Here is a 27492-nt window from a genome sequence, read left to right as displayed (position 1 = left end):
ATCTCCCCTGGAAGGGCTGGAGGACCTTGTTTTGTTTCTTGTTGAGCCTCAGCTTTTGCCCTAGACTAAGTCCTAATTCTCACTCCAGTCTGAGTCATGACTCTGACCGTCACTGAACCTGGCCCACACTGCACTCTGGTCTTAACCTCAGAGTGAGCTGTGACAACCCAGGGGTTGAGGGATGGAGGATCAGAGGAGCTGTGGAGACCTGGGGAGGACTTTGGAAGAGGAGTGGGGAGGCCTGGGGTAAGGAGCCTCCTTCTCTGGTCTATCCTCCCTTCTCTCTCTTTTCCTTCCTTCCATTATTATTATTTTTTTCTGCTGAATGCTAGAGAAGCAGCCCTGGTGTTGGACGCATGTATTCCTCATCACAGGGGTACCAGTGGAGACCTGCATAGGCTGGGGTGCTTTGGGCCATGGGCCTGCCCTCAGAACTTGGAACCCTGCAGATTCAGAGCCTTGTGTGGTTCTCACCTGGTGGTGCTGTAAATGGCAAGGATCAAGACAGGCTGCAGCAGAGGTGAGGGCCAGGTGTGGACACCCACAGGCCTCAGGGCTGGGAGATTACAGGGCAGGAAGGAAAATGGGAGAGCCACTGGCAAAGAATGGCTGGCCCAAGGGGCCCACTCAGAAAACCCCTGACAGTGGGTGGTAAACTCTGGGGACTGGGTGGGCTGGGCAACGCCACCCTCCCCAGGCTTGCCCAGGCTAGGCAAATGGGAATTTCACAGAAGCCCAAATCACTTGCTGGAGCTCTCTGCCCACCACTTCCTCAGGCCATCTGTTATGAAAGCCACACTGACCAGCCAGGGAGGTCACCCTTAGGACATAGGGTCAGAGAGGTCTTGACTGGACTGGGCTGAGGTTAGTGAGCCTGACAGTGCCCTTGGGTAAACCATTACTCCTCTCTGCTTCAACATCCTCATCTATGGAATTGAGAGGGTAAGACTCATCACATGGCTGATGGGAGGATTATATCATCTAACGACTATAGGAGTGATCCATACAAGCTGGCTCACCTTGATGGGCTGGCTCCCCCCTGGACTGGAGGGATGTCATTGCTTCTTGTAAAGTTCATTGGCTTTACATCCAAAAAGTAGAGAAAGCCCAATGAGGAAATCTGAAAGGGAATACAGTCATGGGTGTCCCCACTGTCCCCTGAGATGACCATTGCTCCAAAGTGGGTTCCACTTCGCCGCAAGCTCTGGAACACAGCTAAGATCTCACTGTATGCTAATTAACATATACCTTTTTCTCAGTTTTTCCCAACACAACATCCTATATCACCATCTCCCCCAAACACAGTGTGAATACTGTCAGGTAGGTCTTAGAGTTAAACTGACTTAAATAATAAGGTGGCCCAAAAGTCTTAGTGCAGCTGTAAGCTTTAATGATCTCAGAAGTATAAAGCTACAGACTTATAAGAGACACCACTTGAAAGTTTAGTTACTTAAATTTCCTTTTTTGCCCTCTGAAGATGGCAAAACTTGACAGAAAAAAATTTAAAGTTATCCCAAATTCCAAAATTCACATAGAGAAATTAGCATAAAGAAAATGTAAATGGAGTTCCTGTTGTGGCTCAGTGGATTAAGAACCCAACATAGTATCCATGAGGATGTGGGTTTGACCCTGGCCTCAATCAGTGGGTTAAGGATCCCATGTTGCCATAAGTTGTGGTGTAGGTTGTAGATGTGACTGAAATCTGGCATTGCTGTGGCTGTGGCGTAGGCCTCAGCTGCAGCTCTGATTCAACCCCTAGCCTGGGAACTTCTATATGCCGCAGATGCATCTGTAGAAAGAAAGAAAAAAAACAAAACAAAACAAAAAAAGAAAATGTAAGTAGTGAAAAACTTTCTTATTGTGTTTCTTATAAATTTTTAGTTTTATACTTTATAACTTCTGAAGTTACTAAAGCTTACAATGAAGACTTCTGGGGCATGATCATATTGATAACTATGAGCCCTCAGTGGCCTACATAATCTCTCCAAGCTTCAATTCCTCATCTGTAAAATGGGTATAACTATAGTATCAAGGTATCTGTACATTACAAGCCTTCAGTAAATGTGAATTGTTATGAACATTGCTGTCATTGGTAAAGGCAACGTGAAATTACACTGTGTAAAACCCAACTATACCTTGTTCTGTCTATGCCCTATTCTTGCAAATTTTTGTGTTCCCAATTCTCTAGTGTTAAATACCATGGTGAGAGGAAATACTGAAAGCTAAAGTCTTTTCTTTTCATTCCTCTCCTCTGTTTACTTGTGAAGAATTTAGGCTAAGAGAGAGGTTTATGCCCTAAGTTCACTCAGGAACTGGGGCCTCAAGCTCAGTTTTCAGCTCCTATCCAGGGCCCTGCTCACTGTCCAGGACTGTTTCTTCTTCCTATGAGGGTCCTCATATATCGCTGCACCCCCACCCCTATTTGGTCTAAGAGGGGGCAGAGGTCTGAACCCTCAACCTCTCTAGTCTGGCTTTTCTGGAAGATCGTGTCCCCTCCATGCATGGTGGCATGAATGCTGGCCTGCAGAACCCTGTTTGTCCCTTGTGTATTATTTTTAGCTCCTATGAGTTTCCTGTAGGGATCCAGTCCAGCCTCCAGGACCTCTGGATTGGAAGCCGTGGGCAGAGTCAATTAGGAGTGGCTAGGGGACCCTGTGGGCATTTTCTTCTGGAGCCTGAAACCACAGAGCTCAAGGTTCAGCTCTGGGGAAGCAGGGGGTAAGGAGTGAGGATCCCCTTAGTCACAGAGCCAGGCTGGAATCTAGTGCATCTGGGACTCAGTCTGGGCTGGGAGTGGGGGGTGGGCAGCCTAGGCCTGTGACACTGTGGCTGGGGCTGCTGGGAGCTGGCAGTCTCTGACCTTGTTGGCCTCAGGCCTGGCCCAGAATAGCTCTGGGGCTGGGCCGGGCCTGGATGAGACCTGTGTGTTCATAAGCATGTGCTTGTTTTCCAGGGCACTCGAGTACACAGAAGTACAAATGCACTCTGCACTTGCTTCTCTGCACGTCTAGGTGTGAGTCTCAGTGTGTGTTCCATGGAGCAGTGTGTGACTCTCTGACTGTGTGGATGTGTACATTAGCTGAATACATGTTCCCATATACAGGGCCGCCACATGAGTTGTACAACATGGAGGCCCTGCCAGTGGGTTCAGTAGCAGATGAGTCTGGGTAACACAGATGACTGTGGAATCGTGTATGTGTGCTGGGGGTGTGGGAGAAGTTTGGGTAGGTGTGTGCACATCTGTGGTGGGATTGGGCGAGGGCCCTGGGCTGTGCTGCAGAGGGCCAAGGGCAGGTGGACCCTGTGGAAACCATCTTTTGAGCACTACCAAGGGCATTACAATGTACCAGCAATGCCAGGAGAGAGGCTGGGCATGTCTTGCTCCATCTGTCAGGCAGTAAAACTGGGCTTGACAATGCTTATGATGTTATCCAGTAAGTGGGGAGTGGTCGAGGCAAGACTGGCCCCCAGCCTTCCAATTTCCCTAGATATGGCTGAACAGGAAGTCTGGGCTCTGGGGAGGAAGCCAACAGGGCCCTTCCCTTCCTGCTTGAGCCTAGGCAGCACTGTGTTCCCTCAGATACAGGCACAGATGAGGAAACTGAGGCCCAGAGAGGGGTAAGGCCTGACCCAGAGACACCCAGCACAAGATCAGGGCTTGTCCTATCTGCCCGTTTTGTTGCAAAGTGGTGAGAACACATGCTGCCGGACCATCTTGCTCTCTCCACATGTGGCCATGGCCACTCTTCAGCCCTTGGCCCTTCCTCCCAAGCACCAGAGACCTCTTGCCTGCCCACCCCTATATGCCAGGTGACCCACAGACCTGCCAAGAAACCGTCAAACATGCCATGCATGCCCCTCCACTGGGGATCTCTTTTCAGCAAAGCAGGATGGGGAATGCCTTCCACTGCCTCAGGCTTGAGTGGAGGGTTGGTGGGCCACCCTTTCTGCTCTTCCACTGCCTGTCTCTGGACAGGTCTTCTTGGCCTCAGTGTTGTCAGCTGTGAAAGAGGCAGTGATGCCAGCCATACCCTGGAACCTGGGTATTGTAGGAAGTGAATAGAGGACTGGGCAGCAGACAGTGAACTCCTTTGTTACAGGTGTGAACCGTGGGCTCTCCCCATCCCTGGAGGTCTGCCGGGACTAGGCTTCCACCATCTTTTCCAAGGTAGCAGTCCTGGCACACAGTCAGCTGCTGGCTTCACACTCTATTGGACCATGTTGACTCAAGAGTGGGGACAGAGGACTTTCCCCAAGGTCACTCAGACTAGGGTGGCAGCTGGCCCGGAAGCTGGGCCCACAGGGATCAGCTTTGGTATACCCCACTCTGGCACAGGTTTCACTGGCCCATCAGGGCTCCTCCTGTGCCGTCCTCTCTGACTCGTGCAGGTCGAGGTTATGGGGCTACACCCAGACCCGCAGGGTATCAGAATCTGGTGGCAAAGGGGACTGGGAAGGACCCTGCCGGAACAAGGAAACCGAGGCTGCTTTCCCAGACACAGCCCGGCTCTCCTGGGCGTGAGCGTGTGTGGGTGTGCCTGTGCGTTGGGGAAGGGCGGAGGGGTCCTGCTCCCGCCTCCTCTCCTCCTCCCCCTACCCTCCACTGGGTCCCAGAATCTTGCAGACCGTGGAGGATGCCAGTCGGAGACCTCCTGAGCTAGGTGGACGGATGCAGCGTTCTGCCTCCTCCCAGGCAGGCGCCTAGCCTCTGACCAGGAGCGGCACCCCGAGGCGGGGCGGGGGCGGGGCGGGGCGGGGGCGGGGCCTTTGGGGGTGAGGGCGGGGCCGGCGGCACTGGGCGGGCGTCAGCCAGCGAGCAACCGCAGCCGCATTCCCTGAGCCGGGCGCCAGCACCGCACAGGTAAGGGCCCCGTAGAGGTCGTGCATGTGGAGCCGCGCCCCTCTGTTCTCCCTTCTCGCTCCAGCTGGGACTTTCACTTCCACGTTCCCTCAGGCCGTCACATCGCCGCCCCTCCTTCTTAAATACAACTGTCCAAATTTGTCCGAAGGTCCCTCCGTCCCAGCAGGGTTCAGCTTCATCTTTCCTGCTTTGCGGTCACCCGGCTTGCGGTTAGGGACAGCGGAGGGGCAGCTTCCCTGGGCCCGTGCATGGCACGAGGGCAGTGTCCAGGGGCTTGGTCTGGGCCGTGTGGCGATCCCACCGCACCTCACCCAGCGGACAGACTGCCAGGAGAAGGTGACGCCAGCTGGTGTTGCCCGCTGTGAGGACGGCATGGGCAACTGTTCCTGGTGGCTGGAATAGGATCCCATGTTTGGGAAATTCCAGTGACTGTGTGTGCCTGGCCAGGGAGAAGAAAAATGCAACCAGAGAGATTGGGAGGGTGGGGGGTGGCGTGTAGGACAAGAAGGCTGGAGCCACAGAGGGTAAGAGGAAGAGTGCAGGGAGAGGTGCAGGTGGAGACTGTGACAGGTCTGCAGTGACAGTTCAGTGTTCCCTCCCTTGGGCAGCCCCTCCCTCTGTCTACCACTGAGCTTGCTGGATGATGGGGCAGGGGAGAATGTTCCAGGTTAGCCCAAGAAAAAGCCTCCACAGCAAGCAGCTTGTCCAGACCAGGAAATAAAGGAGTAAGTGCCATGATAGGGTGTGGCCAAGGTGGAGAGAGGCCTTGGAGAGGGCAGAGGCGGCCTCAGTGACTCTTCCTGAGAGGGACCTAGCCTGGGCAGAGGCCAAGAATGTGAGGGGGAGAGAGAGAGAGCATGAAGGTCTGACTGTTGGTTAGATTGCCACAGGGACCAGCAGCTGACTCACCTGGGCACGCCAAGACAAGCCAGTCTGTCCTCACCCTGCCCCTTGGGGTACATGAAGGCTGCCTGGGGAGCCTAGGTACTTGCTGTGTATCCTAAGGTGAGTTGCCCAGGCTTTCTGAACTACCTAGTTCAGGTGAGGTCTGAGCCCTGTACATGCTCTAAAGTTGGTGTCTCTGGGCCCTCCCGTTCTTTGCCATATGTATATCATGTGCAGCCTTCCACTAAGGAATCTTAGAACTGGATGGAAGTAGAGGGTAAGGAGGCCATGCCCTTGACCAGAGAGGAGTGGATTGGAGGTAGGACTGGGCTATGAAGGGGTTGACTCCTGCTGGGTCCATTTGTATTAGACTCAGCATCTCTTCTTCCTCCTCCCCTGCCAACATACACACTCAGGCACACTCATGCCTGGCCTGGCCCCTGCCCTCACATTCTCCTCACTGCCTCCATGATGAAGCCCTAAAACTTCCTAACTTGGGAGCAGGGACTCTCGGGGCCATGAGACCAGATGTCTAATTTTTACTGTGTTCTTCTCCCCACCCGCCACCTCCCAGCCATACTTAACCTCTGGCCTTTCCTCCAAGCAGTGTGACTCAGTTTCCTAGAGTTAGAGATTCTTCTGGGGCCACAAACCTGGAAGGGTCCCAGAGTAGTGTTGCCAGTTTGGGTCTGTAAGACTCATTCTGAGGGGTCCCAGGCTGTGTCAAGATGGAAGGGAGGCTGAGGACCAGGTCTCCATACCCAGAGCAGCTCCCCTCCACCAGCTGATCCTTTCTAGGGAGGACTAAAATAGTTTGAAAAGATGTGATATAGTTGAACCTTCAATTCAAAGGGGATCCATGTGATTGAGGCCCAGAGAAGAGTAGGGCATGGCCAGGGCTGAATAGCTGGTCATCGGTCAGAGGGGGGGTCCTGTGGGAGCTCTTGAGGTATGAGCCATGAGTCCAGCATAGGGGTGCAGCTAACAGCCCCATGAGGGGAAGGGCAGGAAGCCTGAGGAGGGGAGGAGCACCCTGGGTGTGGCATTGGTTGGGGTGGGCCCCAGGTAAGTGTGGGGGATCTGGTGTTCAAGGCCTCCCAGCAGTATTATTTGCTGTAGGTCCCCAGCTCACCCGAATCTGCTTCCCAGTCTGCCCCTCCCATCCTGGCTGCACTCTGCCTCCTCCACCTTTAGCCAGTGTCCTCACCTTTCAGCTCAGACCCCTGCAGGCTACCAGTGAGGGTGGAAAGGTCACCTCTCTAAGGGTCTTTCCATTCCACCTGCTTCTGGAGATATGGGTGAGGGTCAGATGGGCCCAGTCCATGCTTACTGCACCCCTTGGCTGTGCTCTTCTGATCTGCCTGAGCTGACCTGGAGCAACCCTCCCCCGACTCCACAGGGGGCTGGGGTTGAGGCAGGGGCCAGCAGAGACAGAAGAAGGCTGCAGCTGGATTTTTAGCCTCTTCCTCTTCCTGCCTCTCCCTCCCAAGGCCTTGCCCTACCGAAGCAACAGCAGCCGGAAAGGTGGGGCAGGAATGTCTGGGCCCGGGCCCTTGGCCAGAGTTCTAAGGCACTCGCTCTGCCTCAGAGCCAATTCCCTGGGAACTGGAGGCCCTTCTAGGGGCCTGGAATACCCTCTGGTCTCCTTGGGGCTAGGTGGTGAAGGGATGAGACCCCTTCCCATTTGCTGTTTTGGGTCTGTCTGTTTTGCCTTCCTGTCAGTAGCTACCTCAGATTATGTCTCCAGCCCCACCCTGGTCAACCTACTCTGAGCTGCAGAGTGTCAGAGCCAGGGAGAGGCAGAATTTGAGGAAGACTAACTCTCAACCCTGAGACATATAGTCACGTCATCTGGGAAGATGACCTCCTTTGCCAAGTCTGGTATGAGAGGGCTGTGTCTGATTGGAGCCTGCAGCCGGGCTGTAGGAGTGGGTTTGAACCCAGGGCACTTGCTGCCCCTCCCTCCGGTCAGGACGCCACATTCTTAGGTGATCCCTGCCTGCTTGGAGGGTCCCTCTCTCCAGGGCAGGAGACCCAAAGACCTGTCCTCTCCTGTAGCCCCGTCTCTGGAGTAGGACCATCCTGCAGGGTCAGCCAGGTTGTGGAGGGGAGAGTCTGGCTTCTGCCCACACTGACCTCACCCTTTCACTGCTTGGCACTGGCTCCTCTGTAACTGTCACCAAGTCCGTGTCCCGAAGTCTGACTTTGGATCCCACCACTCCTCTTCTCTGAGGCTCTCCATGGCTCCCATCTTCAGCCACCTAGGCAGCTCTTGGTGGGCTACCTGAAGAACCTGGGCCTTCATGCCCATGAGCCTTTGCTCTCATGGTTTCCCCTCCTGTGTGCCTTGACCTCCTCTCTGCATTTTTATTTCTTGCCCATCCTTCATAGCTCCAGCAAGAAATCTTCTCTTTCCTCCAGACTACTTCTTGCTTACACAGCCCTATTGGATGACAGAGGGTCCTGAACCCTCACCTTGAGAGAAAGGTTGTGCTCTTCTAACAGTATGTCCTTGTTTCTAGAGATTCAGTGGAGAGGGGGCTAGGCTGGAGCAATACTAGAGGTTACTCTGTGTCCTTGGGAGCCATCATGGGTGTTTGAGCAGGGGAATGAGCAGGCCAGGACTGGGCTTAGGGAACATCTGCCTTTTGGGTGAAAATGGATGCTTTCCTTGGCAGTTCTGAGCCTTCTCTCCCACTCCTTAAGGCTCCTCTCAGCTGGGCCCAAGTGGGGCATGGGCAGGAGTCACTGGCCAGTTCAGGAACTCCCTTTTGGGGTGACCTGGGCTCCTTGCTCAGTTCCAAAGTGGGGTGGTCATGGGTCTTGCTTCTGGCATATGGCCTGAGAGGGCACTGACCCTGCTCCTACAGCCAATGTGCAATCTAATCTGTTCACAGGTCTGAGTCTGGCACCCTGGCCATGTGCAGCCCTGAGGAGGAGGCCTTGCTGCAGCTGGAGGAGGTCTTCTCAGTCACCCTTGACCATATCAACAACCTTGTCCTCCAACCCCTTCTCAAGGCTGGTGAGGGGTGGCTCTCCAGTGGGGAGGGTGGGGGACATGGGAACTATCCTAGGGAAGGAAGTCCTCCCTTATTGGACCTTCTGAGCTACAGCTTTCTCAACTGCAAATGGGAGCAGTAATGTTTGGCATGGGTGTCTTCTGAGGGGACCAGTGCCCTCATCCCCAGTTGCTAGCTGCTTCCTTTCAAAGGGGCCCTGAGGGGCCAGGCCCTGAGCCCCATTCTAGCCCAGACCTGCTGTGAATGGAGACGATATTCCACCTCTCCCAGGGCACAGGTCTCAATTCTCTGTCTGGATTCTCATCTCACTTTCACCCAGGGCATGATTGGAAGGCAGGATGCCCAGGTTTATGAAGTGACCTTGGGCAGATGCCTTCATCCTGGGGCTCTGTTGGTGTATCTGTGAATGGCAGGGGACTACAGGACCCTAGGACTCCACATTCTGGACCTGAGGAAGCTCAGAGACTTGGGAGATTCATGTAGTTTGTGGTCTTAGGTCATCAGTGGCATCCCTGTTTAGTGAGACGTGCCCCTATTTAATCCACAAGGTGCTGCCTACTGCTCCAGCCTACCTGACCCCTGCTGAGCTCAACAGGGCACACAGGCTTCCAGTCCTGTCCCAGAAACCCCAGAGATGTAGGATCCTAGCTATGGCCCCAGGACATGGGTACTGCTGGGCCTCAGTGACTACCAGGGGCCTCTGCATGCTTCCTGGAAGGTGGAGCAGCCCTATCCCCCTCACAATGTGCTTGTGCTCCTGTTGCAGCTGCAGAGCCCTCAGACCCCTGGGGCAGAGAGTGCCTATCCCTCCTACAGCAGCTGCACAGGAGCTCCAGGCGGCTGTGGGAGGTGACGAAGGAAAGCCTGCACTCACTGCAGGAGAGGCTGCACCACCCGGACTCCTTTGGTCTGGAAGCCCTATTGCTGCTGCACAGCGCTGACCACATCCTGCAGATCCACATAGAGTATGACAGCCGGGGTAGAACTGGGGCTGACACTGGGACTCACTTGGGCCAGGGCTTCAGCAAAGGTTTGGGTTCGGTCCTGGGGTTGGTGTTAACCTGGTGGCAGGCTCAGACACCCCAGATCTGAGCCTAGTGGCCTCTCAGGGAAGACTTTGAGTTAGATTTGTCAGGCTGAGTACTTAAGACTCAGGTCCCCAAAGCCAGGCCCTCAGCGCTGAAGCCTTTCAGTGGGTGGGATCTGGGAACCCTAGAAGGCTTGGGTCTGGAGCTGAGGGTTGGGCCAGCAGGATGTCCCCTGTGCTACCTACAGGTACATCGAGTCCTACACAAGCTGCGTGGTGGTAAATGTCTTTCAGAAGGCAGCAAAGAGAAGGAGGTGAGCACAGGGTGCTGGTGGCATCTATTGGGAGGGTGTCTGAGGAAGTCATGTCCCCAGAGCAGCCAGTTTCGCGGCCTAGACCTGGGCCCTCCTGGCTCTGGCAATTCCACAGTGATTCAAACCAGGAGAGAGGGAGGGCAGCCTAGGGAGGCTGTGAGCAGAATCCAGGTACCAGCTAGAGGAGGTCACCCTGGCCAGAGCAGCATTCCGAATTCCTACTCAGGGCGGGTGGTCGTGAGCAATCTCTGAGACAGTGCTAACTAATCTTCAAGAGGGTGACTCAGCCACAGTTTTTCTGATGGGAGAGAGGTTTGGGGTCTGGGACTGGTCCTGGGGGATTAACTAGGGCAGAGGGTGATGGTGGTGGGTACAGGCATGGAGGAGGAGAGAATGAAGGGGTGCGTGGCCCTTCCTCCACTCAGCGAGTACTGGCGGGCCCAGCGGAAGATGCTGCAGCAGTTCCTGTCAGGCATGAGCTCAGCGGGCTCGGTGGGCACAGTGCTGGTACAGGCCCTCCACCAGCCCCTCGCCCATCATGTGCAGCAGTATGTGTTCTTCCTGCTGAGCCTTGCGGACACCATTGGAGAGGTAGGCAACCAGGGTGATGGGGGGCCGGGTGCCATTTCCCGGGCATGTCTCTTGTGGGGAAGCTGAGGGAGGGGAGAAATGGGCCTCTGGCTCAGGGAACCTGCTTTACTCAGGAACTCTGGTTTGAGAAGGACCTGGCCATGCCTTAGGAATATGGTCTTTTTTGGGGGTGGTGGTTGAAGGGATGTGTCCTTGCCCTGCTGTATCTGAGGTACATGCCCCTGCCCTGGTGGTGCCATCAGAGACCCAGAAAGCAGACATAGAATTATTTATTTATTTGTCTTTTTGCTATTTCTTTGGGCCGCTTCCACGGCATATGGAGGTTCCCAGGCTAGGGGTCTAATCGGAGCTGTAACTACTGGCCTACGCCAGAGCCACAGCAACATGGGATCCGAGCCGCGTCTGCAACCTACACCACAGCTCACGGCAATGCCGGATCGTTAACCCACTGAGCAAGGGCAGGGACCGAACCCGCAACCTCATGGTTCCTAGTCGGATTCGTTAACCACTGTGCCACGACGGGAACTCCAGAATCATTTATTGAGTGTGAGGGCACATGGCCCAGGCCCAGTTGGAGGAGTTGTCGTATGGCCCTGAATCCTCTGGAAGCATCCCCCTGCTGGTCCCTCCCAAAGGAGGAGCCGGGAGGAAGAAAAGAGCAAACTTTGCCTCAGACTCAGACCTCCTGACCAGCTGGGGCCAGGCCAGGGCTGGGATAGCCATCACAGGATGGGGGAGGATCTTGACAAGCCCCTACCCCAGCTGGTCTGTACCCCCTGCAGCATCACCCCTCCCGGGAGCTGGTGGTGCATGCAGCTGAACTCTTTGGGAACCTGCAGTCCTTCATGAGTCAGGAGCTGGACCAGGCCATGGCCACACAGGCTCTCCGGCACACCCTGAGCAGCCGGGTCGGGGTGAGTTTGAGGCCTGAGGGGTGGTCGGGGAAGGGGTTTCCATCATGCAGGGCCTTCTTGGTGGCTTCGGCTACCTGTTGCATTCTCTATGCCTTAGCTTCCCCATCTAGAGGGGCAGTGTCTAAAGTAACTGTCTGTCCAGCCATCCTCACCTATTTGCTGAGTACCTCCCAGGCCAAGATGTGAGTGCTGGGCTCTGGGGAAGAGTGGCTAGCTAAATGACCCTGTCTTCTGGGATGTCCCTGAATGATTGCATGTCCTCATCACTGCCCACCATGGCCTATGCTGAACCTGCAGGGGGGGAAATCGCCTGTGCCCTGAGAAGGCATGATAGCCTTGGGGTCCAATGCAGAGAATTAGGAGAACAAGTGAAGGGGACAAGAATTGCCAAAGAGAGGTGGGGATTGTGGAACCTTGGGTGAGAATTGATGGTGATTTGGCTTGGGCTGTGGCCTGAGATGAGGTGGAGGAAGACAAAGTGTGGCTTCAAGAGAAGTTATGCTCTTCTGCTGGGAGTAGCTAGGAATGAGCCCCAGTGTGCATCTCTGACCTGGGGGCCTCCAGGAGCTGCTCGTGGTCGGGGCGAGGGGGAGGTGCCTGGGGCAGAGGCAGGTAGTGGAGTGACTGACAGCATCCAGGACAGGGATCCCAGAGCCTTGCACCTCCCTCCTTGCCTCACCAGGATGTGCTTTGCACCCCAAGTCGCCGACTCTTGCAAGACAGCCAGGACATACCCGTGACAGTCACTCCACTGAGGTCAGAGCGTGTGCTGCTCTTTGATGATTCCCTCGTCCTGCTGCAGGTGGGGTGTGGCTGACCAGAGGTCTTGGGTCACAGTAGGGGACTGGGGGCTGGTTGAGAAAAGGGGTAGGAAAGAGACATGTGGCTGGGACTCAGGACTTGGGTCTGGGGAGGTGATGGGGACAGAATGGCAGAGTGCTGGGGTAGGGTGGGGCAGGCAGAGCCACCCTGAAGGAGTGTAGGCTATGGGGAAAGGCTGCTTGAGGTGCATCTTAGCCTCAACCCTCCCCAGCTGGTGTCCCTGCTAAATGGCTTCACCTCAGTTTCCTTATCTGGAAAATGGGACAGTTATGAGTTTGTCTTTCAGTAGATGCCAGACAACTCCTAGTTTTCCTCTAGGGGGAGAGGAACCCCAGACAACATTCACAGGTGGCTGAAGGGGGCTGGGGGAACAATTCAGGGCACATGCAAGACTTCTAGAGAAGAGTTCCATGTAGCAGCAGTGCCTGGGCTCTCAGCATTGTAGATGAGGAGGCCTGGGGTTTGGGATTGTTATGTGGTCTGTAGCCTTGCCTGTGCTTAGTTCCCCCTGAACTTGTGTTGCCTTTGTGATAGCTATAGCACTGTCTTTTTGTCCCCTCAGCCTTGAGCTTCCCTGCAGACAGGGAGGCTGAGGCCTGGGAGGGATGCTACTTGCCTGCCCCAACCTGTGTCTCCTGAAGCCTGGTTTTGGGGTTTTGATTCAGTTTGAGTTCCCTCCACTCTTGACCTCACCCTCTGTGCTCCAGGAACACTGATGAGATACTGTCACTTAAAGGCACTGAGCCCTCTCCTACCTCTGGACCTTGGCACTTCCTGTTGTCTGTGCCAGTGCCTCTCTTGTCCCTAGCCCATGTCCCTGAAGCCTCTCCTTCAGGCTTGGGCCTGGTGCCACCTCCCCCCTGTGGAGTGGGCCAGGCAGGAGGTCACTCCACAAAATCTACCAGAGGAAAGGAGGTTCAGTGTGGCTCTCAGAGAAGGGATGACATTCCAGAAAGAAGGAATAGCACCACAAGGGTCCAGGCTGAGGTGAACTGGGGGCAAGCTGGAGAAGGTGCGACAGTGGTGTGTGGAGTAAGCAGGGGGCACATGAGCTGAGAGTGATCTGCGTGGTCTCTGGGGTCAGACTCTACAGTAGGGGCCTTAGAGACGTTTCCAGCAGGGGCTAACAAGGTCAGGCTGCATTTCCAGAAGACCACTCTGGAGACCCTGATAGAACAGGATGTTGGGAGTAGGGGAGGCTGAGCTCAGGTTCCTGACTAGGCCCTTGGGTGGGAAGGGAGGTGTAAGAGACAGGGAATAGGCAGGGCTGGGCATGCTGGCCTGAGCAGCCTGGGGACAACCAGGGGTGTGCCAGCAGACTAGTGCATGGGAGCTGGGCCAGACCAGAGGGAAAGGTGAGCATCTTGCCCACTTACGTCCCATCTTCTTCCAGGGCCACAGTGTCCACACCTTTGATCTGAAGCTGGTATGGGTAGAACCTGGGCAGGACGGGTGAGCAACCCCATCCAGTGACTCCCCAGGCCTTTCCTCCCTCTATCCCATGAACCCTGCCCCAACCCTAGGGCTCTGACTTGGGCCCCACCCCCCAGCACCCTCCTGGACAAAGCTGGGGCCTACTCATCACGTCTGTCCGTCTAGGTGCATGTTTCACCTCCTCACGCCTGAAGAAAAGTTCTTCTTTTGCTCCAAGGACCCTCAGGGCCGGGTAAGTGTGAGTGAACTACAAATTCAGGGAGTGGAGTCAGGGGGTGAGGGAAGACGATGGGGGACAAGGGGAGGGCACAAGTATACAACCCTGGAGGCTCTGTGGGAGTGTCAGACCACAGGAGTCATGGTCAGAGTAAGTCAAGGGTCAGCCTGGACTCAGTATGCTGTAGACAACAGGTATTTTTCCCAGTGAAGCCAGGATTGAGACCTGTGTCAGTCCATCTGATGGTATGGTTTGGCCTCTCTGGGCAGGACCCTAACTGCAGACAAATATCTCAGGCCTGGATGAGGCCCTAGGGAGCAGGAAGGAGCAGTTGAAGGTTCCCCCCAATGATAGGGTGGAATGTTGTGGGGGGTGTTACCCGGAACCGCCCCAGGAGGCTTCCTAGAGGAGCTGCCTCCAGCAGCACTGACCTGTCCTGTGTTTTCCCTGTCCCCACCAGGTGGTCTGGCAGTGGAAGGTTACTCAGGCTGTGTGCCAGGCCTTGCGTGGGAAGAAGGACTTCCCATTGCTGGGTGCAGGCCTGAAACCTTCTGAAACCCCCTCCTGCCGCTGTGGAGCATACACCTTCCTCTCGGAGGGCCGCTTCTGCCAGGCCACCTACGAGGGCGAGTGGTACTGGGGCAAGCCCCATGGCAAGTGAGTGACCGAGGCTCTGGACCAAGCAAGGCAGGGATCCCCCTGGGAGTCTGAGGGGCAGATAGGACGTGTATGGACCTCATTGCCTCAGGGCATGAACCAAAAGCTCTTACCCCCTGTGGTCAATTCTGTTTGTCCCCCAGAGTCTCTTTTAAGTCCTCTTAGACAGGACCTGGCCCATAATAGGTCTATGCCATATACAGTCTTGATGGTGGTGACTGTTGAAAGCATGGCACAGACATTAGGAGGCGCTGTTCTGTTCTCAGCTGGGGAAGAACAGCTCTATGTCTACAAAGAATTTTCTGGTGGAAATGGTTTGCACACATTCTGTCTTCTTCCGTCTTTATTAGAAGGCTCTGGGGAAGGGTTATTACTCCCTTTAAGGTGCAGAAACTGAGGCCCAGAAACTGGGCATGACTTGCCCCAAGCCTCAGGGCAGGTTCTCTGGTGAGGCTGGCCTCAGTTGTGTCTCCACAATCCCGCAGGCAGAGAGGCTTTTGAAGAACATGTGGCCCTACCCCGTGCTACATCTGGGAAACCAAGGCCCAGAAAGGAGAAGGGGCTTGCCCAGGTTACGCTTGCAAGCCCTCCGCTAGTTTCTGATACCTTGCCTGCTTCCAGAAAGAGCTTAGGGAAGCTTATGAACAAAAACACAGGAAAAAAAAGCAATGCCATGTCAGAAGAGGAGACGAAGTTCATAGAAGCTGTGCTCACTGGCACGTGGCCTGAAGTTGAAGCCCTGAATTTCCTGTTGGTCAAGGGCAAAAGGGAATCTGGATGCGTCCAGAGCTCTTACTGTAGGGTGTGGAGTGTGCTCTGCGAGGCTGCAGGGGCAGTTACGCCAGGAGCAGATAAGGGCTGGGAGCCCCTGTGGGGTCATAGAGCTCAGGGAAGAGGACCAGGGCAGGGCAGAGTCCAGTCCAAGGGGTACTGAGGCCTCTGAGAGGGTCTGCAGTGGAGGCTGGCTGGGGGTCCTGTGTGTGTTGAAGGATGGGTCTGGTGGGCCTGATGCCTATGGACCTCAATTGTGTTCCAGGGGAACCCTGAAGTGGCCAGATGGGAGGAATCACGTGGGGGAATTCTGCCAAGGCCTGGAGCATGGGTAAGGCTGAGGCAGATGTGGAACTGTGTGGTAGGCAGGGGTATTTCCACTGCTCACTGCCCTCACCAGCCTGGCCCCATCCTAAATTCCCACACCTCAAGCAGAAACCTGGAGGCCATCTGTTCCAGCCCCCTTCATTGTCCTAAAGGGGAAGCTAGGCCCTGAGGAAGGGGGCAGGTCATGGAGTGAGTGGTCCAGGGCCAAGAGATCCTCCCAGGGTGTAAGGAGGGAGGGGCCCTTGGGAAGAAGAGGGGGATGAATATCTGTCACATTGTCTGAGAAGGTCCTTTGGAAGCAGAGACACTCCTGGGTATTGATGGGGTGTGATGGGTGTCTCTGGCCGGGGTGGTAGCCCTGCAGTGACTTCCCTCCCCACCCACCCATATCAACAGCTTTGGCATCCGCCTGGTACCCCAGGCCTCTGAGGACAAGTTTGATTGTTACAAGTGCCACTGGCGGGAAGGCAGTATGTGTGGCTATGGTATCTGTGAGTAAGTGACCTCGGCCTGGTGGCTGGGCGGGCTCTTGGGATGGGCATGTCCACTGGGCTGAGCTCTGGGAAGCAGAGCCAGCCACTGGTGACCCTCTCCAGGAATGGCACCAGCGAGGTGTACAAGGGCTACTTCCAGGAGGGTCTGCGGCATGGATTTGGGGTCCTCGAGAGCACCCCACAGGCTCCTCAGTCCTGCAGGTACACAGGACACTGGGAGAAGGGCCAGAGGAGTGGCTATGGCATCGCAGAGGACAGTGACAGGTGAGCACTCTGTATCTCCCACCCCTGACCTCCCCTTGGGGGAATTGAAGGACAGAGAAGACCATCACAGAGCAAATGCCTCAGGGTTCCCCATAGTTACTGCCCACAGAGTCTCTCTGAAGCTCCTCACTTCCTTTCCCCTCTGTGGTTGCTGAGGCTCAGGATGAGGGACCCCTGGCCTCCTTGACTATAGGAGCTTTCCCACTCTGGCCCTTCCCTGTGCAGTCGGAGAGGGGTTTCTGTCTCCCTGATCCAGTCCCATTGGAGGATCACACCCTTCTAGGCTCTCTGGACTGTGACATACCTGGCATTTGAGGCCTTGCCTGCTCCTCTGACCTTACCCCTGCCATGTCACCTGTGTACCTGTCAGCCTTCTAGGCCACTGAAGGTCCCCACATATCTGTCATACACTCCTATCTCCATGGCTTTGCATGTGTATAAATGGCACCCCCACTCCTTTTACTTCCCTAGGAAAGCTGCCAGGATGACCTCCCCAAGGCAGGCTCCCTTCCTCTTCCACCCTCTGTTCCTCTTGGGGGTTCTGTCCTCACCTGACTTGTGTCTGACCTGAGTGGATTCAGGCCATGTCATTATTCCCTATCTGACCCCTGAGCCTTGCCAACAGAGCACATAGAAGGTTCATGGGAACAATTCCGATCCAGCTCTGGCCATACCTTCTCCTTTCCCAGGGGTGAGCGCTATATTGGCATGTGGCAGGCTGACCAGCGCCATGGACCAGGGATCATAGTCACCCAGGCGGGCGTCTGCTTCCAGGGGACTTTCCAGGCGGACAAGATGGTGGTGAGTGGGGTGACCTGTGTGTATCCGAAGCTACCTTCTCCTGGCCCTGGGGCTGAATTCTGGAGCCTCCCTGGTCTAGGGGGACCCCAAAGCTGAGCTGGAGCCCATCAGGGATAAACAGGGCAGGAAGCAGGGTTCCTAGATTTTGGAGAGAGCCAGAACCTGGGCAGGAATCCAGTTTTGCTCCCCACCTACCCTGGCCTGGGCCAAGTTCCTGCCCCTCCCAGCCTGAGTTTTCCCATCAGCAGCTCAGGCTAACCACTTATCAGAATGTCTCTCTAGAATCGCAGTGATGAAGTACATGGTAATGATAATGCCAGCAGCCACCACTGCTGACTTTTACAGACCCCTAACTGGGATGCCTAGTCCAGCTAAGCCTTCCAACATGATCTCGTAGGATCCTCCCAGTAGCCCAGAGGTCATGTCATTGTCCCTAATGTATGTGACAAATGTGAGGCTCAGAGAGGTCAGAGAACCTGCCCAGTGTCACATTCTATTGAGTGACAGAGCTGAGACAGAAGCCTAAGTCTCCTGAGCCTGTGAACACTAGCCCTCACCTTCTGCCTCACCTACATCCTGCCAGGTGCTTGGTATATAGTAGGGCTCTGACCTGATGACTCTTATTGTTTTTGTGGCTTGTTTGTTGGTCTAGCTACACTTAGTTCTGGAAAGGACTGAAGAGTGAAGAAAAAACAAGAATAGGCACATGAAGTAGATTCAGAAATAAGTAGAACACAGGCTGTAACCCATTTGGCTCTGAGCTTCCTGGCAGCCAATACAGCAAGGGAGCCTGATCAGCTCCACCATCGCTAGTGACGGGGGAGTGGGGATGGTTCAGAAAAAGCTCAGTACCTCCTGAGCTATAGGTGGGAAGGAATGGTCCCTCAGGAGGCTTCCTGAGAAAGGCTACTGGAGGAGAGGAGCCAGGTCTCAGGGTGTTGCTCAGGATAACCCAGGGCTGAGGTCCACGGGACTTGTGATCGATAATTGGCCAAGGAAGAGCTGGCATCCCATCTTTGCACAGTTCTGGGAGGTGTGACAGGGCTCAGGACCTTTCTGCCCATGGGTCACTGCCCACCTTCCCTCCCCACCCCCAGTCTTGCCACCCTTCCTAACCCACTGCTTCTACTCTCCCCGGCTTCCTTCTCTAGGGCCCAGGGATTCTTCTCTCCGAAGATGACTCCTTGTATGAGGGCACCTTTACCAGGGACCTGACCCTTCTGGGGAAGGTGAGAGCCACTGAGACCCTATTCCACTCCCTGTTGAGGCTTTGGGCAGTGTCTGTAATCTCCCTGCTTGGACACAGGGCTGAGAGTGGGTGGAGAAGTTTGGTGGGCGAGGGGGCCCTCCCATCTCCAGTACATCTAGGGGGTGGGCACAGTGCCCCCTCCCTGCTGTGGAGGTGTAATCTGATGAGGTGTGAGTCTAGAGGGGACAGGTGGGCTTGCCTTGGGTGCAGAGGGTACCAGTGGTCTTCTGACTGTTCCCTACTGGCCCCTGAGTGAGGGGTCTACCCCCCTTCAACACCACCATTAGAGCCTTGGGCAGGTGCCCCTGGAGGCATTTTTCTGCCCAAGCTGACCCCATGCAGAAGGCAGTTGTATCCCTGCTGGGGCTTTTGAATATATGGGGGCTGTTTTGACTTTGTAATGACTGGAAGGCACTGTGGCATCTAATGGGTGGAAATAGGAATGCTGTGAGTGGGACAGCCCACCACAGCAGGGAACAGACAGCCCCCCCCCCCCCCGCCCGCCACAGCAGAGAATGCACAGACCCTGCAGCAGGGAATGGCCGCTCCCTGGAGCCGATAGTACCTCATGCCCTCTCTAGGCCTCTGCCTATTTCTAGTCTTACCCTAATCCCAGCCCCACCGAGGTTGTCTTTTCCACACTGATCTAGGGGCTCACCTTGCTCAGAGGTGAGCCCCTTGGTGGTGGGCACAGACCTTGGTCAGGGCCTCCTGCAGGGACAGAGAATTATGAGCCCCTATGGGTAGGGTGGATTGAATGGATGGTATGAGAGCCACCCATCAGTTTCTAGCCTTTATGACCCAGGATGGACAGGCATGAGGCCCGGCATGATTGGATGGAAGGGCAACTAGACAGACAGGACATCCTTCTTCTGGCTTCCAGGGCAAGGTCACCTTCCCCAATGGCTTCACCCTGGAGGGCTCTTTTGGCAGCGGGGCAGGAGGAGGATTGCACACCCAGGGTGTACTGGACACAGCTGGCCTCCCTCCAGACCCAGGCAGCACTCGTAAGAGGTGAGAGCCCCATGGCTGTCTGGCCCATGCATTCTAGAGCCTGTCTGGGAGTGTGTCTGTGTGTCTGTATTTCCACTCCAAGAATTCAGGTCTCATCAGAAGGACCTCTCTGTACCTCCTCTTAGCTCTTTGGAGAGTTCAGAGAGCTCAGTTCACACAATCTTTGGACTCAAGGGATACGTGGTAACAACGCCACATGCCACAAGCCTACACAAAATATTATGTGTAGGCTTGGCTTAGACCCTGCTTTTTTTTTCTAGGAAGGGAACAAGACAGTTTATAAAACAAACCAAAGAATAAAATAGACAATAAAAGTGTTGAGCTAAAAAGAAAAGGAGGTGCAGATAGGCCCTATAATCGAACATTAGCCTGACTCTGAGTTGCCTGGAAGGAAACTTGCTAATTGGAATCACTTCCCTATAATGGCGTTGTTGAGAAAGGGATAGACTTCTTCTATGGGAACCTATTGTTCAAGTGGTGACTCTTGTGTCTGTTGAGGTGTGGGTGGTGGTCTAATGGTGCTAGGCAGTTTCAGATGCGGGGAGGGGACCCAGTTAAATACTGGACACATCATCCCTGCATGTTTCTTCTCCCCGACAGCAGGAACTAGAAGTGGTTGGCAAACCCTAGGGCATGAGCCCAGGTTGGGTGCAGGTATAAGACGATCTTTGATCATGACATGGGTGGGCAGGGCTCTATTAGACGGTGTTCACTCAACACACACAGAGTCAGACCGCTGGGCCTGTTGGCCAAGACAGGATCAAGCTCAGGAAGGGACCAGGGGAAGTGGGAGGGAGTAGGGGGGTCTTGTGGCAAGAGAATCCTGGGCTTCAGACCCTGGTCTCTCCTTGGCCAAGACCCCACTCTCTGGACTTGGCCTCCAGTCCTCCAGATCTTTCTGTTTCCTTTCCAGGACTCTCTGGGCCCCTGTTTCTTTTCTCTACTGTGGAGTAGATTCTCTCTGACCCTTCTCTGCCTCTCCTTTCTCCTCCTAGAGCCATGGAGGTCAGGCCCCTCTGCATCCCCCAGTCCATCCACCCTCCCTGGGCCCTGACTCTGGTCCGGGCAGGATGTCCCCACCTCTCAAGGATTAGACAGGTTCCCGCCCCACATGGCTCCATCCCTACCCGTGTCTCCCACCACCTCCATCGCAGGCAGCTGGGTCTGGGCGCCTTCCCTGTGGAGAGCCGCTGGCAGGGCATCTGTGGCCCCTTCCAGGACTTTGTTCGTGCTGGCTGCCCTGGGGACCTGCAGGAGGCCCTTCTCGGCTTCCACGTGCAGAGCTCAAAGGAGCTGCGCAAGTCCCAGGAGTATCTGTGCTGCGAGAGGTGAGGCCCGGGTGTGCATGGGTCTGTGCCCCTATGGGGCATCCAGAGCACCAGTGTTGGGGTCAGGGGAGCTGCGAGTGTGCCCGGGAGGAAGGCTTCCCAGTGGGGGTGGCCCCAGGTGTGGGTGAGAAACGTGTGTGCGTGGTGCCCCAGGACCCACCCCGAGGACCACACAGGCAGAATGGAGGACATCCTGGAGGAGCTGCTGCAGCACCGGGAGCCTGAGGCCCTGCAGCAGTGCCTCAGGAAGGTGAGGGCTCCAGGGGAGGGTGCTGACTGGAGGGACAGGCCTATGAACATTTTCTGAGAGGGCCTTAGTGCTCGCATCCAAGAAGTGAGAGCAGTTTTGGGGTCCTGCCTTGGCGTGCTATGCTTCAGCCCCTGGTGATGAGTATCTCTTTGTTGCCTTGGCGTCTGCCCAGGCTCTGACGAACTCACTGCACCCCCTGGGAAAGCTGCTTCGGACCCTGATGCTGACCTTCCAGGCCACATACACAGGCATCGGGGCCAACAAACACCTGCAGGGGCTGGCACAGGAGGAGGTGAAGCAGCATGCCCAGGAAATCTGGGCTGCCTATAGGTGAGCTCAGCATCAGCACATGGGGACAACCACTGCCCTATGACCCCAGGGCAGCATTGGGGGTGGAGTGCTCTGCCTTTTTCAGGTGTTAGCTCTGCCTAGTGCCCTGGGTCAGAATGGTGCCTCTGCCTTGGGTCTGGATCAAGAGAGAAACACCACGAGTTGGTCAGCATGCAGCTGGTAAGCATAGGAATTAGAGGATGGGGAGGTGATAGTAAGGCCTGACTGTAGCCTGCAGCCAAAGTGCAGGTCCCAACCAGGCCCTGGCTGCAAGGGAACTCTAACCTAACCGCAACCTGCCCTGGACTCAAACCCCATCTCCTGTCCTGGCTGAGCTGTGACCCTGTCAAACATTACAGATGGAAATCTTAGATGCTGAAGTTCCTTCTGTTGTAAGGTTCTGGGACACTTGGGTGGTTATCCTGTACTCCCAACCTCCTAACTCCTGAGGTTTGGGAAGCTGGGCTTGGCAGGCCTCATACTCCATGGTGCTGGGGGTGGAGCCCACCTGCCTGGACTTTGGTGACTCCTGTTCAGTGGGAGATGGCAGCAATGCCACCCATCTCTTTGATTTGCAGGGGTCTGCTGCAGGTTGCCTTGCAGCGCAAGGGCCAGGCCTTGGAGGAAGCTGAAGATGCAGAGACAAGGTGACTGCCCCCGTGGGATCTGCGGAGTCCTCTCCTCCAGGGCAGCCAGGCTTGGGTCTAGGGAGTCCTCCTACCTTTGCTCCTGGGGCCTCCCTTGGGGAAAAGGGCTGTTTATGGGGAGGTGTTGGGGGTTCATGCTGTTGACCAAACATTGTTCACTGATCATTCAAGAATCAGAATGACCCACGATCTCTGTTCCTTGAGCAACCTGGGAGAGGGCACTTCCTCAGTCCATCAGATGCATCTTTGTTCTAAATGTGTTACCCTAACCTCATCTCTAAGGTGCACTGAGGGTCAGCAGATGCCCCAGGCACCTCCTCCTCCCTGTGCCCAGATGGGGAAACTGAGGCCTAGCAGGGGCTGAACCTGAGGTCACACCAAGCAGGAATTAAGTGGGCCATTAAATCTATCTCCCCAGTCCCCCTAGTCCAAACCTTACAATTTGCCTTCAGATTCAAGACCCAGAGATCCTGATCAGAGAGGCCTTTCTTCTCCTGCACTGAGGAAGACATGGGAAATGGGGTTAGACATTAGGGAGAACTTCTCTTTGAGTCCTAGGAAGCACAGAAAACTAGGAGGCAGAACTGGAGTAGCCTGAAACAGCTGCTGAGAGCTTTGCCCCAAGTCAATTGTCCGTCAGGGCCCTGGTTTTGCTTTCAATCAGGTAGACGTCAAAATCCTGCCCCACCTGCTACATTGGTTCTCAAAGTCAAATAAGAGCATGTGGTTACAGATTTAGTTGACTGTGATATGACTGGGAAGGGTTTTCTCAGGGCTGGAGGCAGAGACACTGTTTTTGCTCTGTGGGCTCTTTGAGGACAAGTAGATCCACACACCTACCCTCTTGTCTTGGTGGCTCTCACTCAGGGACCTGCAGGTGCATGGATTGGTGCTACCCCTCGTGCTGCCCAGCTTCTACTCAGAGCTTTTCACTCTCTACTTGCTTCTTCATGAGAGGGAGGACAGCCTGTACAGCCAGGGCATCATCAGCCTGAGCCTCTTCCCCGACACCAAGCTGCTTGAGTTCCTGGATGTGCAGAAGTAAGTCTCCCCCTTCACACACATCACATTTTCCAGACTTCTGGTGTAGCAGAGGATACAAACTCAGATTGTCTTTGACAAAAAAACATGGGGAGGTTAATTGGCTTATGTACCCATGAAGTTCTAGGGTGTGACTGGTGTGGCTAGATGTGGCTAGATTCAGCTGTTGCTGGATCTCGGTGTTCCACTGCATGGTAGAAGAAGCACCTTCTCTCTTTTTCTGTTGGTCTATCTCTGGGTCCCCTGTATGATGACAAAAATGGCACCATCTACTAGAGGTTTATACTCTCCCAGCCTAGTCCCCTCACTGTACCCCCAGGCGGCTCTTTCCAAACAGCTCCAGCAGAGCCTCTGGAATTCCTCCCTGTCTTGCCTTGTCTTGAGCATGCTCCCGAATGCTAGCCATGGATCACATTGGCCAGGCTGGTCTCAATATCTACCACTGGGTCTGGGGCAAGGTCACCTGCTCCCAGCTCTTGGACTGAGTGGGAGATGGAAGATCCTAAGGGGAAACGGAGGACTGTTTCAGGAGCGAGTCAGGGTCTCCCTTCTATTCTCAGTCACTAAAATATCTTTTTTTTCCCTTGATCTACTGACACTATGAGCGATGAGGGCATGAATGCACTCCCTCCTCCCACACCTGTTCCCCTTTGTCTCAAAGTGATGGCTCTTCCATGCCCCTTCCTCTGAAAGACCTTCTTTCCCCTTCTGTTGTGGTGAATGTGTCCTGCATCTGACCAGTTGCCAGCCCCAAGATCCAGTTGAAAGTGGCTTCCCAAGGGTTCCTCCTCCCCACCCCTCCTGCTGCTTCAGTTCCACATCCTTCATGCTGGCCTCCCTGCTCCAACTGGCTCTACGTGCCTTACGTGATACCCACAGCCCCACTCCTTGCCAGCCTGTGCCACCTCACTGAGCCCGTGGAGCAGTCTCTACCACTGTGCTCTCTGGCCTGACCCCTGGGACTTAGCCTGGGAGGGTCCCCTGGCCTGCAGCACTGCTTCTCTGTCTGCTCTCTGTGTCCAAGTCCTGATCATGTTTCGGGGCTTTATGAAAAGCTGTCTCCCAAGGAATCCCTCCTGGCCTCCACATAAGCACTTCTGGATGTCATTGTGGATGCTCTGCCCCTTCCCTGTGCTCAGCCCTCCTGGAGGACATGGGGGTGCAGGGAATTTGCCCTCTGACCTCAGATCCTTGCCCTGGTCCTGGCAAAGCCTTTCATCTCTCTTCTTTAATTTCAGGCACCTATGGCCCCTCAAGGACCTCACGCTGACAACCAATCAGGTAAGCAAAAGGGCCCACCACCTGCCTAGGAGAGGGAGGCCTGAGCCTGAGCTGGGCCCCCAGGTTTGCCCAGGCTTCCTAGTAACTCTCTGCCTCATGGTTACTGGTCAGAGCTGCAGAGGAGCCGTGACAGGGCAGAGTGGGTGAGGGAGGAGATGGAAGGCTTTCTGTACTGTTCTGATCTCCCATGTGGGTGAGTGTGCAGCCACAGGGGCCAGTCTCAAGCACGAGCTCCACCCCTTCTACTGGCTGTACAGTCGTGAGCAAGATACTTGATCTCCGTGCCTCAATTTCCCACCCGTAGAAGTACTTCCTGCTGCAGTATGAGTACTTCCTCCTGTGATTGTTGTTGAAGGGCAGTGGGCCAGAACAACAAGGGGCTGTGGTTCTCAAAGTGTACTTTCCAAACCAGCAGCATTAGCATCATCTGCGAGCCTGTTAGAAAATGAGATTTTTGGACCTATTCCAGACCTGCTGAGTCAGAAACTCAGGGAGTGAACTTGGAATTCGTGTTTCAGCAAGCCCTCAGAATCAAGAGCCATTGACATATGCAGTTAGAACTGGGCAGCACTCGGTGACCATTGGCTGTTATGATTCTTATCTTCTTTATCCCTGTCGATTCCCCTGACCTCCCGGAGACCATTTAGCCCACCTTGTAGTTGAGTAAACTGGGCTTACAATGAAGCTGTGACTTGCCCTGGGTCTTTCAACCCGCTGGGCAGAGCTGTGCTAAAGCCAGTAATGGGGAAGGGGTGGATAGTGAGGGGCTCGGGGACTAGCTCTGACTCTGGGAAGGCAGAGGTGAGAGCTGGGGGCCTGTGGCAGTATCTAACCTGCTCCCCCTCCCGCCCATGCAGAGATACTCCCTGGTTAGGGACAAGTGCTTCCTGTCAGCCACTGAGTGTCTGCAGAAGATGATGTGAGTCTGTGCCCTGGGGAGGGCGGGAGTGGAGGCAGGAACGCTGGGGCCTCTGGCTGGGACTGAACCCAAGGGCCTTGATCTGGAGCTAGCTACTCTGCTGCAGCACCACGGTGGATCCCCGGGAGAAGCTGGAGGTACTGGAGAGGACCTATGGGGAAATTGAGGCCACTGTGTCACGAGTGCTGGGCCAGGAGTACAAGCTGCCCATGGATGACCTGCTGCCACTGCTAATCTACGTGGTGTCACGTGCCCGGTGAGCCCCGGCTTAGGGTGGGCTGCAGGAGGTTCCCTGCCTACCCTGCACACTCCCAGCCGACATACTCTGAAGCCTTTGAGAGTTGGGATTTATGGACACAGCCTTTCTTGGTGTAGATGGGAAAGCAGAGGTCCAGAGAGGCCTATCCAAGGTCCAGCCACCTAGACCAGGGCTGCTTCCCAGCTGCTGCATACCTTTCCCTGATATATTTCCTTCTCCCTCTCACTGTGAGGGTGATTCTTCTCCAGAATCCAGCACTTGGGAGCTGAGATCCACCTGATCCGTGATATGATGGACCCCATCCACACAGGAGGCCTGTATGACTTCCTGCTCACAGCCCTGGAGGTGAGGGACAGAGGTGGCAGGTCCAGGCAGAAATGCCCTGGCCTCTGGGACAGACCTCTTTCACCCCAGATACCTTCATGGGGATAAGCTCAGATTCATGACTTGTGGGTCTTCACAGAGCCCCTGCTCCTGCCCTTGTTTAAAGGGGCCAGGTTGCAGGAGGTGGGCCCAGAACATCCCAGTGCGCAGCTCCAAGGGCTGCGTGTTCCAGGCTGCATCTCTGAGCGCAGTAGGGGAGGGAAAGCCCTACTTCCTGGCGCACTGGCTGAGGGATAAGTTGGAAGCACAGTGGTCCAGGCCCGGGAGGTGGGTACACCCGTGTATCAGGCCCTAGAGCCTGTGCAAGTGGCTGGAAGTCTGCAGGCCATCTGGCTTCATTCTTGCCTCTCTCCTGCCAGTCCTGTTATGAGCACATCCAGAAGGAGGACATGAGGCTGGACCGCTTGCCCCGCCGCTGGGACCTCAGGGAGCCATGGTAGCTCAGCTTCTCCTGGACAAGCTGCAGAACTGAGAGGGGCCGCCATGGAGTTCCCGTGGAGCAAGCATGGCCCATCGTGGTCCTTGTGGCCCAGGAGGCAGAGGCAGGATGGGCCCTGGAGGAAGGCCTTGGAGGGCATGAGCATTTAGTTTCTGACCTGATTGGGATGAGGGTGAGGCTGACTGGTGTGGCCCCTGAGCTGGTGGTTTTCTCCCCCACCCATCCCCTGCCACTCTCTAGGCCACCCTCGGGTGACCCCCTTGACCTATAGCAGCTCATAGGCTTGCCTGGCCTTGCCTCTAGGTTATCGAGCCTCTCTGGGCCTCAGTGCTGCCATCTGTACCATGGGGACTAGGTGGTCTGTAAAGGCCTTCCATTCATCTTGCTGAATTCTTGTGTCCTTCCGGAAGTCTGACTTTGTTCTTCTGGGTTGTAACTGAAGTTCTTGTGTCGCAGTTGGTGTTGGTTCCTGTCTCTCCACTCCTGGTCGCAGGCTCCAAGCTGCTAGTGACCACTCTGATTATTGGGCTTTTTTACCATGAGTCATCTCCTGTGGACCTGCCTCCTTCTGGACTTCGCCCCAGCACAGAGCTTGTCTCTCAGGCCTGCAAGGCAGGAACAGCCCCAGCTCCACGTGGACCTGCTGGGTGGTCTCTGGCAAGACCCTTCCCCTCACTGGGTATGCCATTGAGGGCCAGGCTTGGAGGTCTCTGAACTGCAATCCACATGTCCTTGATGTAAATGACTGCTGGAACAGGCTGCAGGGCGGGGTGGAAACTTGCCCTGCTTGTCTCACCACCAGCAGGTGCCAAGGAATTTACACACCTGTGACCTCTGTGGGCCTTCATGCAGGAGGGATAGCAGGGGCACAAGGCTGGCCTGTGCCCTAACCAATAAGCACCTCTGGCCCAGGACCCCAAAGGGAGTTGAGGGAGGCAGTGGGAGCTCAGGT

The 27492-nt window shown here is 55.3% G+C and overlaps 1 protein-coding gene across 3 annotated transcripts; it reads left to right on the top strand.

Moving 5' to 3' along the window:
* On the top strand, window positions 4776–26995 carry ALS2CL (ALS2 C-terminal like). 3 transcript variants are annotated; one of them, XR_002337512.1, is made up of 26 exons: window positions 4776–4861; window positions 8644–8768; window positions 9533–9731; window positions 10042–10107; window positions 10533–10698; window positions 11481–11612; window positions 12295–12414; window positions 13828–13886; window positions 14034–14100; window positions 14546–14742; window positions 15779–15844; window positions 16237–16335; window positions 16437–16598; window positions 17288–17399; window positions 18551–18628; window positions 19532–19662; window positions 20817–20990; window positions 21144–21240; window positions 21413–21570; window positions 22149–22217; window positions 23085–23258; window positions 24497–24539; window positions 25397–25458; window positions 25565–25714; window positions 25950–26062; window positions 26461–26995. XR_002337512.1 is itself a non-coding variant. In XM_021068644.1 (26 exons), exons 2-26 carry the CDS (start codon window positions 8666–8668, stop codon window positions 26539–26541), a joined length of 2862 nt encoding a protein of 953 aa, XP_020924303.1. In that variant the 5' UTR covers window positions 4776–4861; window positions 8644–8665; the 3' UTR covers window positions 26542–26995. The 3 variants fall into 3 exon arrangements, 2 of the variants coding, with proteins under 2 accessions (XP_020924303.1, XP_020924304.1); XM_021068644.1 differs by having other exon boundaries at window positions 25966–26062; XM_021068645.1 differs by lacking the exon at window positions 9533–9731 and having other exon boundaries at window positions 4820–4861; window positions 25966–26062.

Source organism: Sus scrofa, chromosome 13 (genome assembly GCF_000003025.6).
Source record: "Sus scrofa isolate TJ Tabasco breed Duroc chromosome 13, Sscrofa11.1, whole genome shotgun sequence".
In the NCBI taxonomy this organism is placed as follows: domain Eukaryota; kingdom Metazoa; phylum Chordata; class Mammalia; order Artiodactyla; family Suidae; genus Sus; species Sus scrofa.
The sequence above is the reverse complement of the archived record's forward strand: the minus strand, read 5'-3'. Positions and strand labels throughout refer to the sequence as shown.

Bases quoted from the DNA above. Each gene is read 5' to 3' on its own strand.
- ALS2CL (XM_021068644.1), top strand. From the start codon at position 8,666: ATGTGCAGCCCTGAGGAGGAGGCCTTGCTGCAGCTGGAGGAGGTCTTC. The intron at 8,769-9,532 runs GTGAGGGGTGGC...CTCCTGTTGCAG, and splicing joins CCAACCCCTTCTCAAGGCTG to CTGCAGAGCCCTCAGACCCC. The intron at 26,063-26,460 runs GTGAGGGACAGA...CTCTCCTGCCAG, and splicing joins TCCTGCTCACAGCCCTGGAG to TCCTGTTATGAGCACATCCA.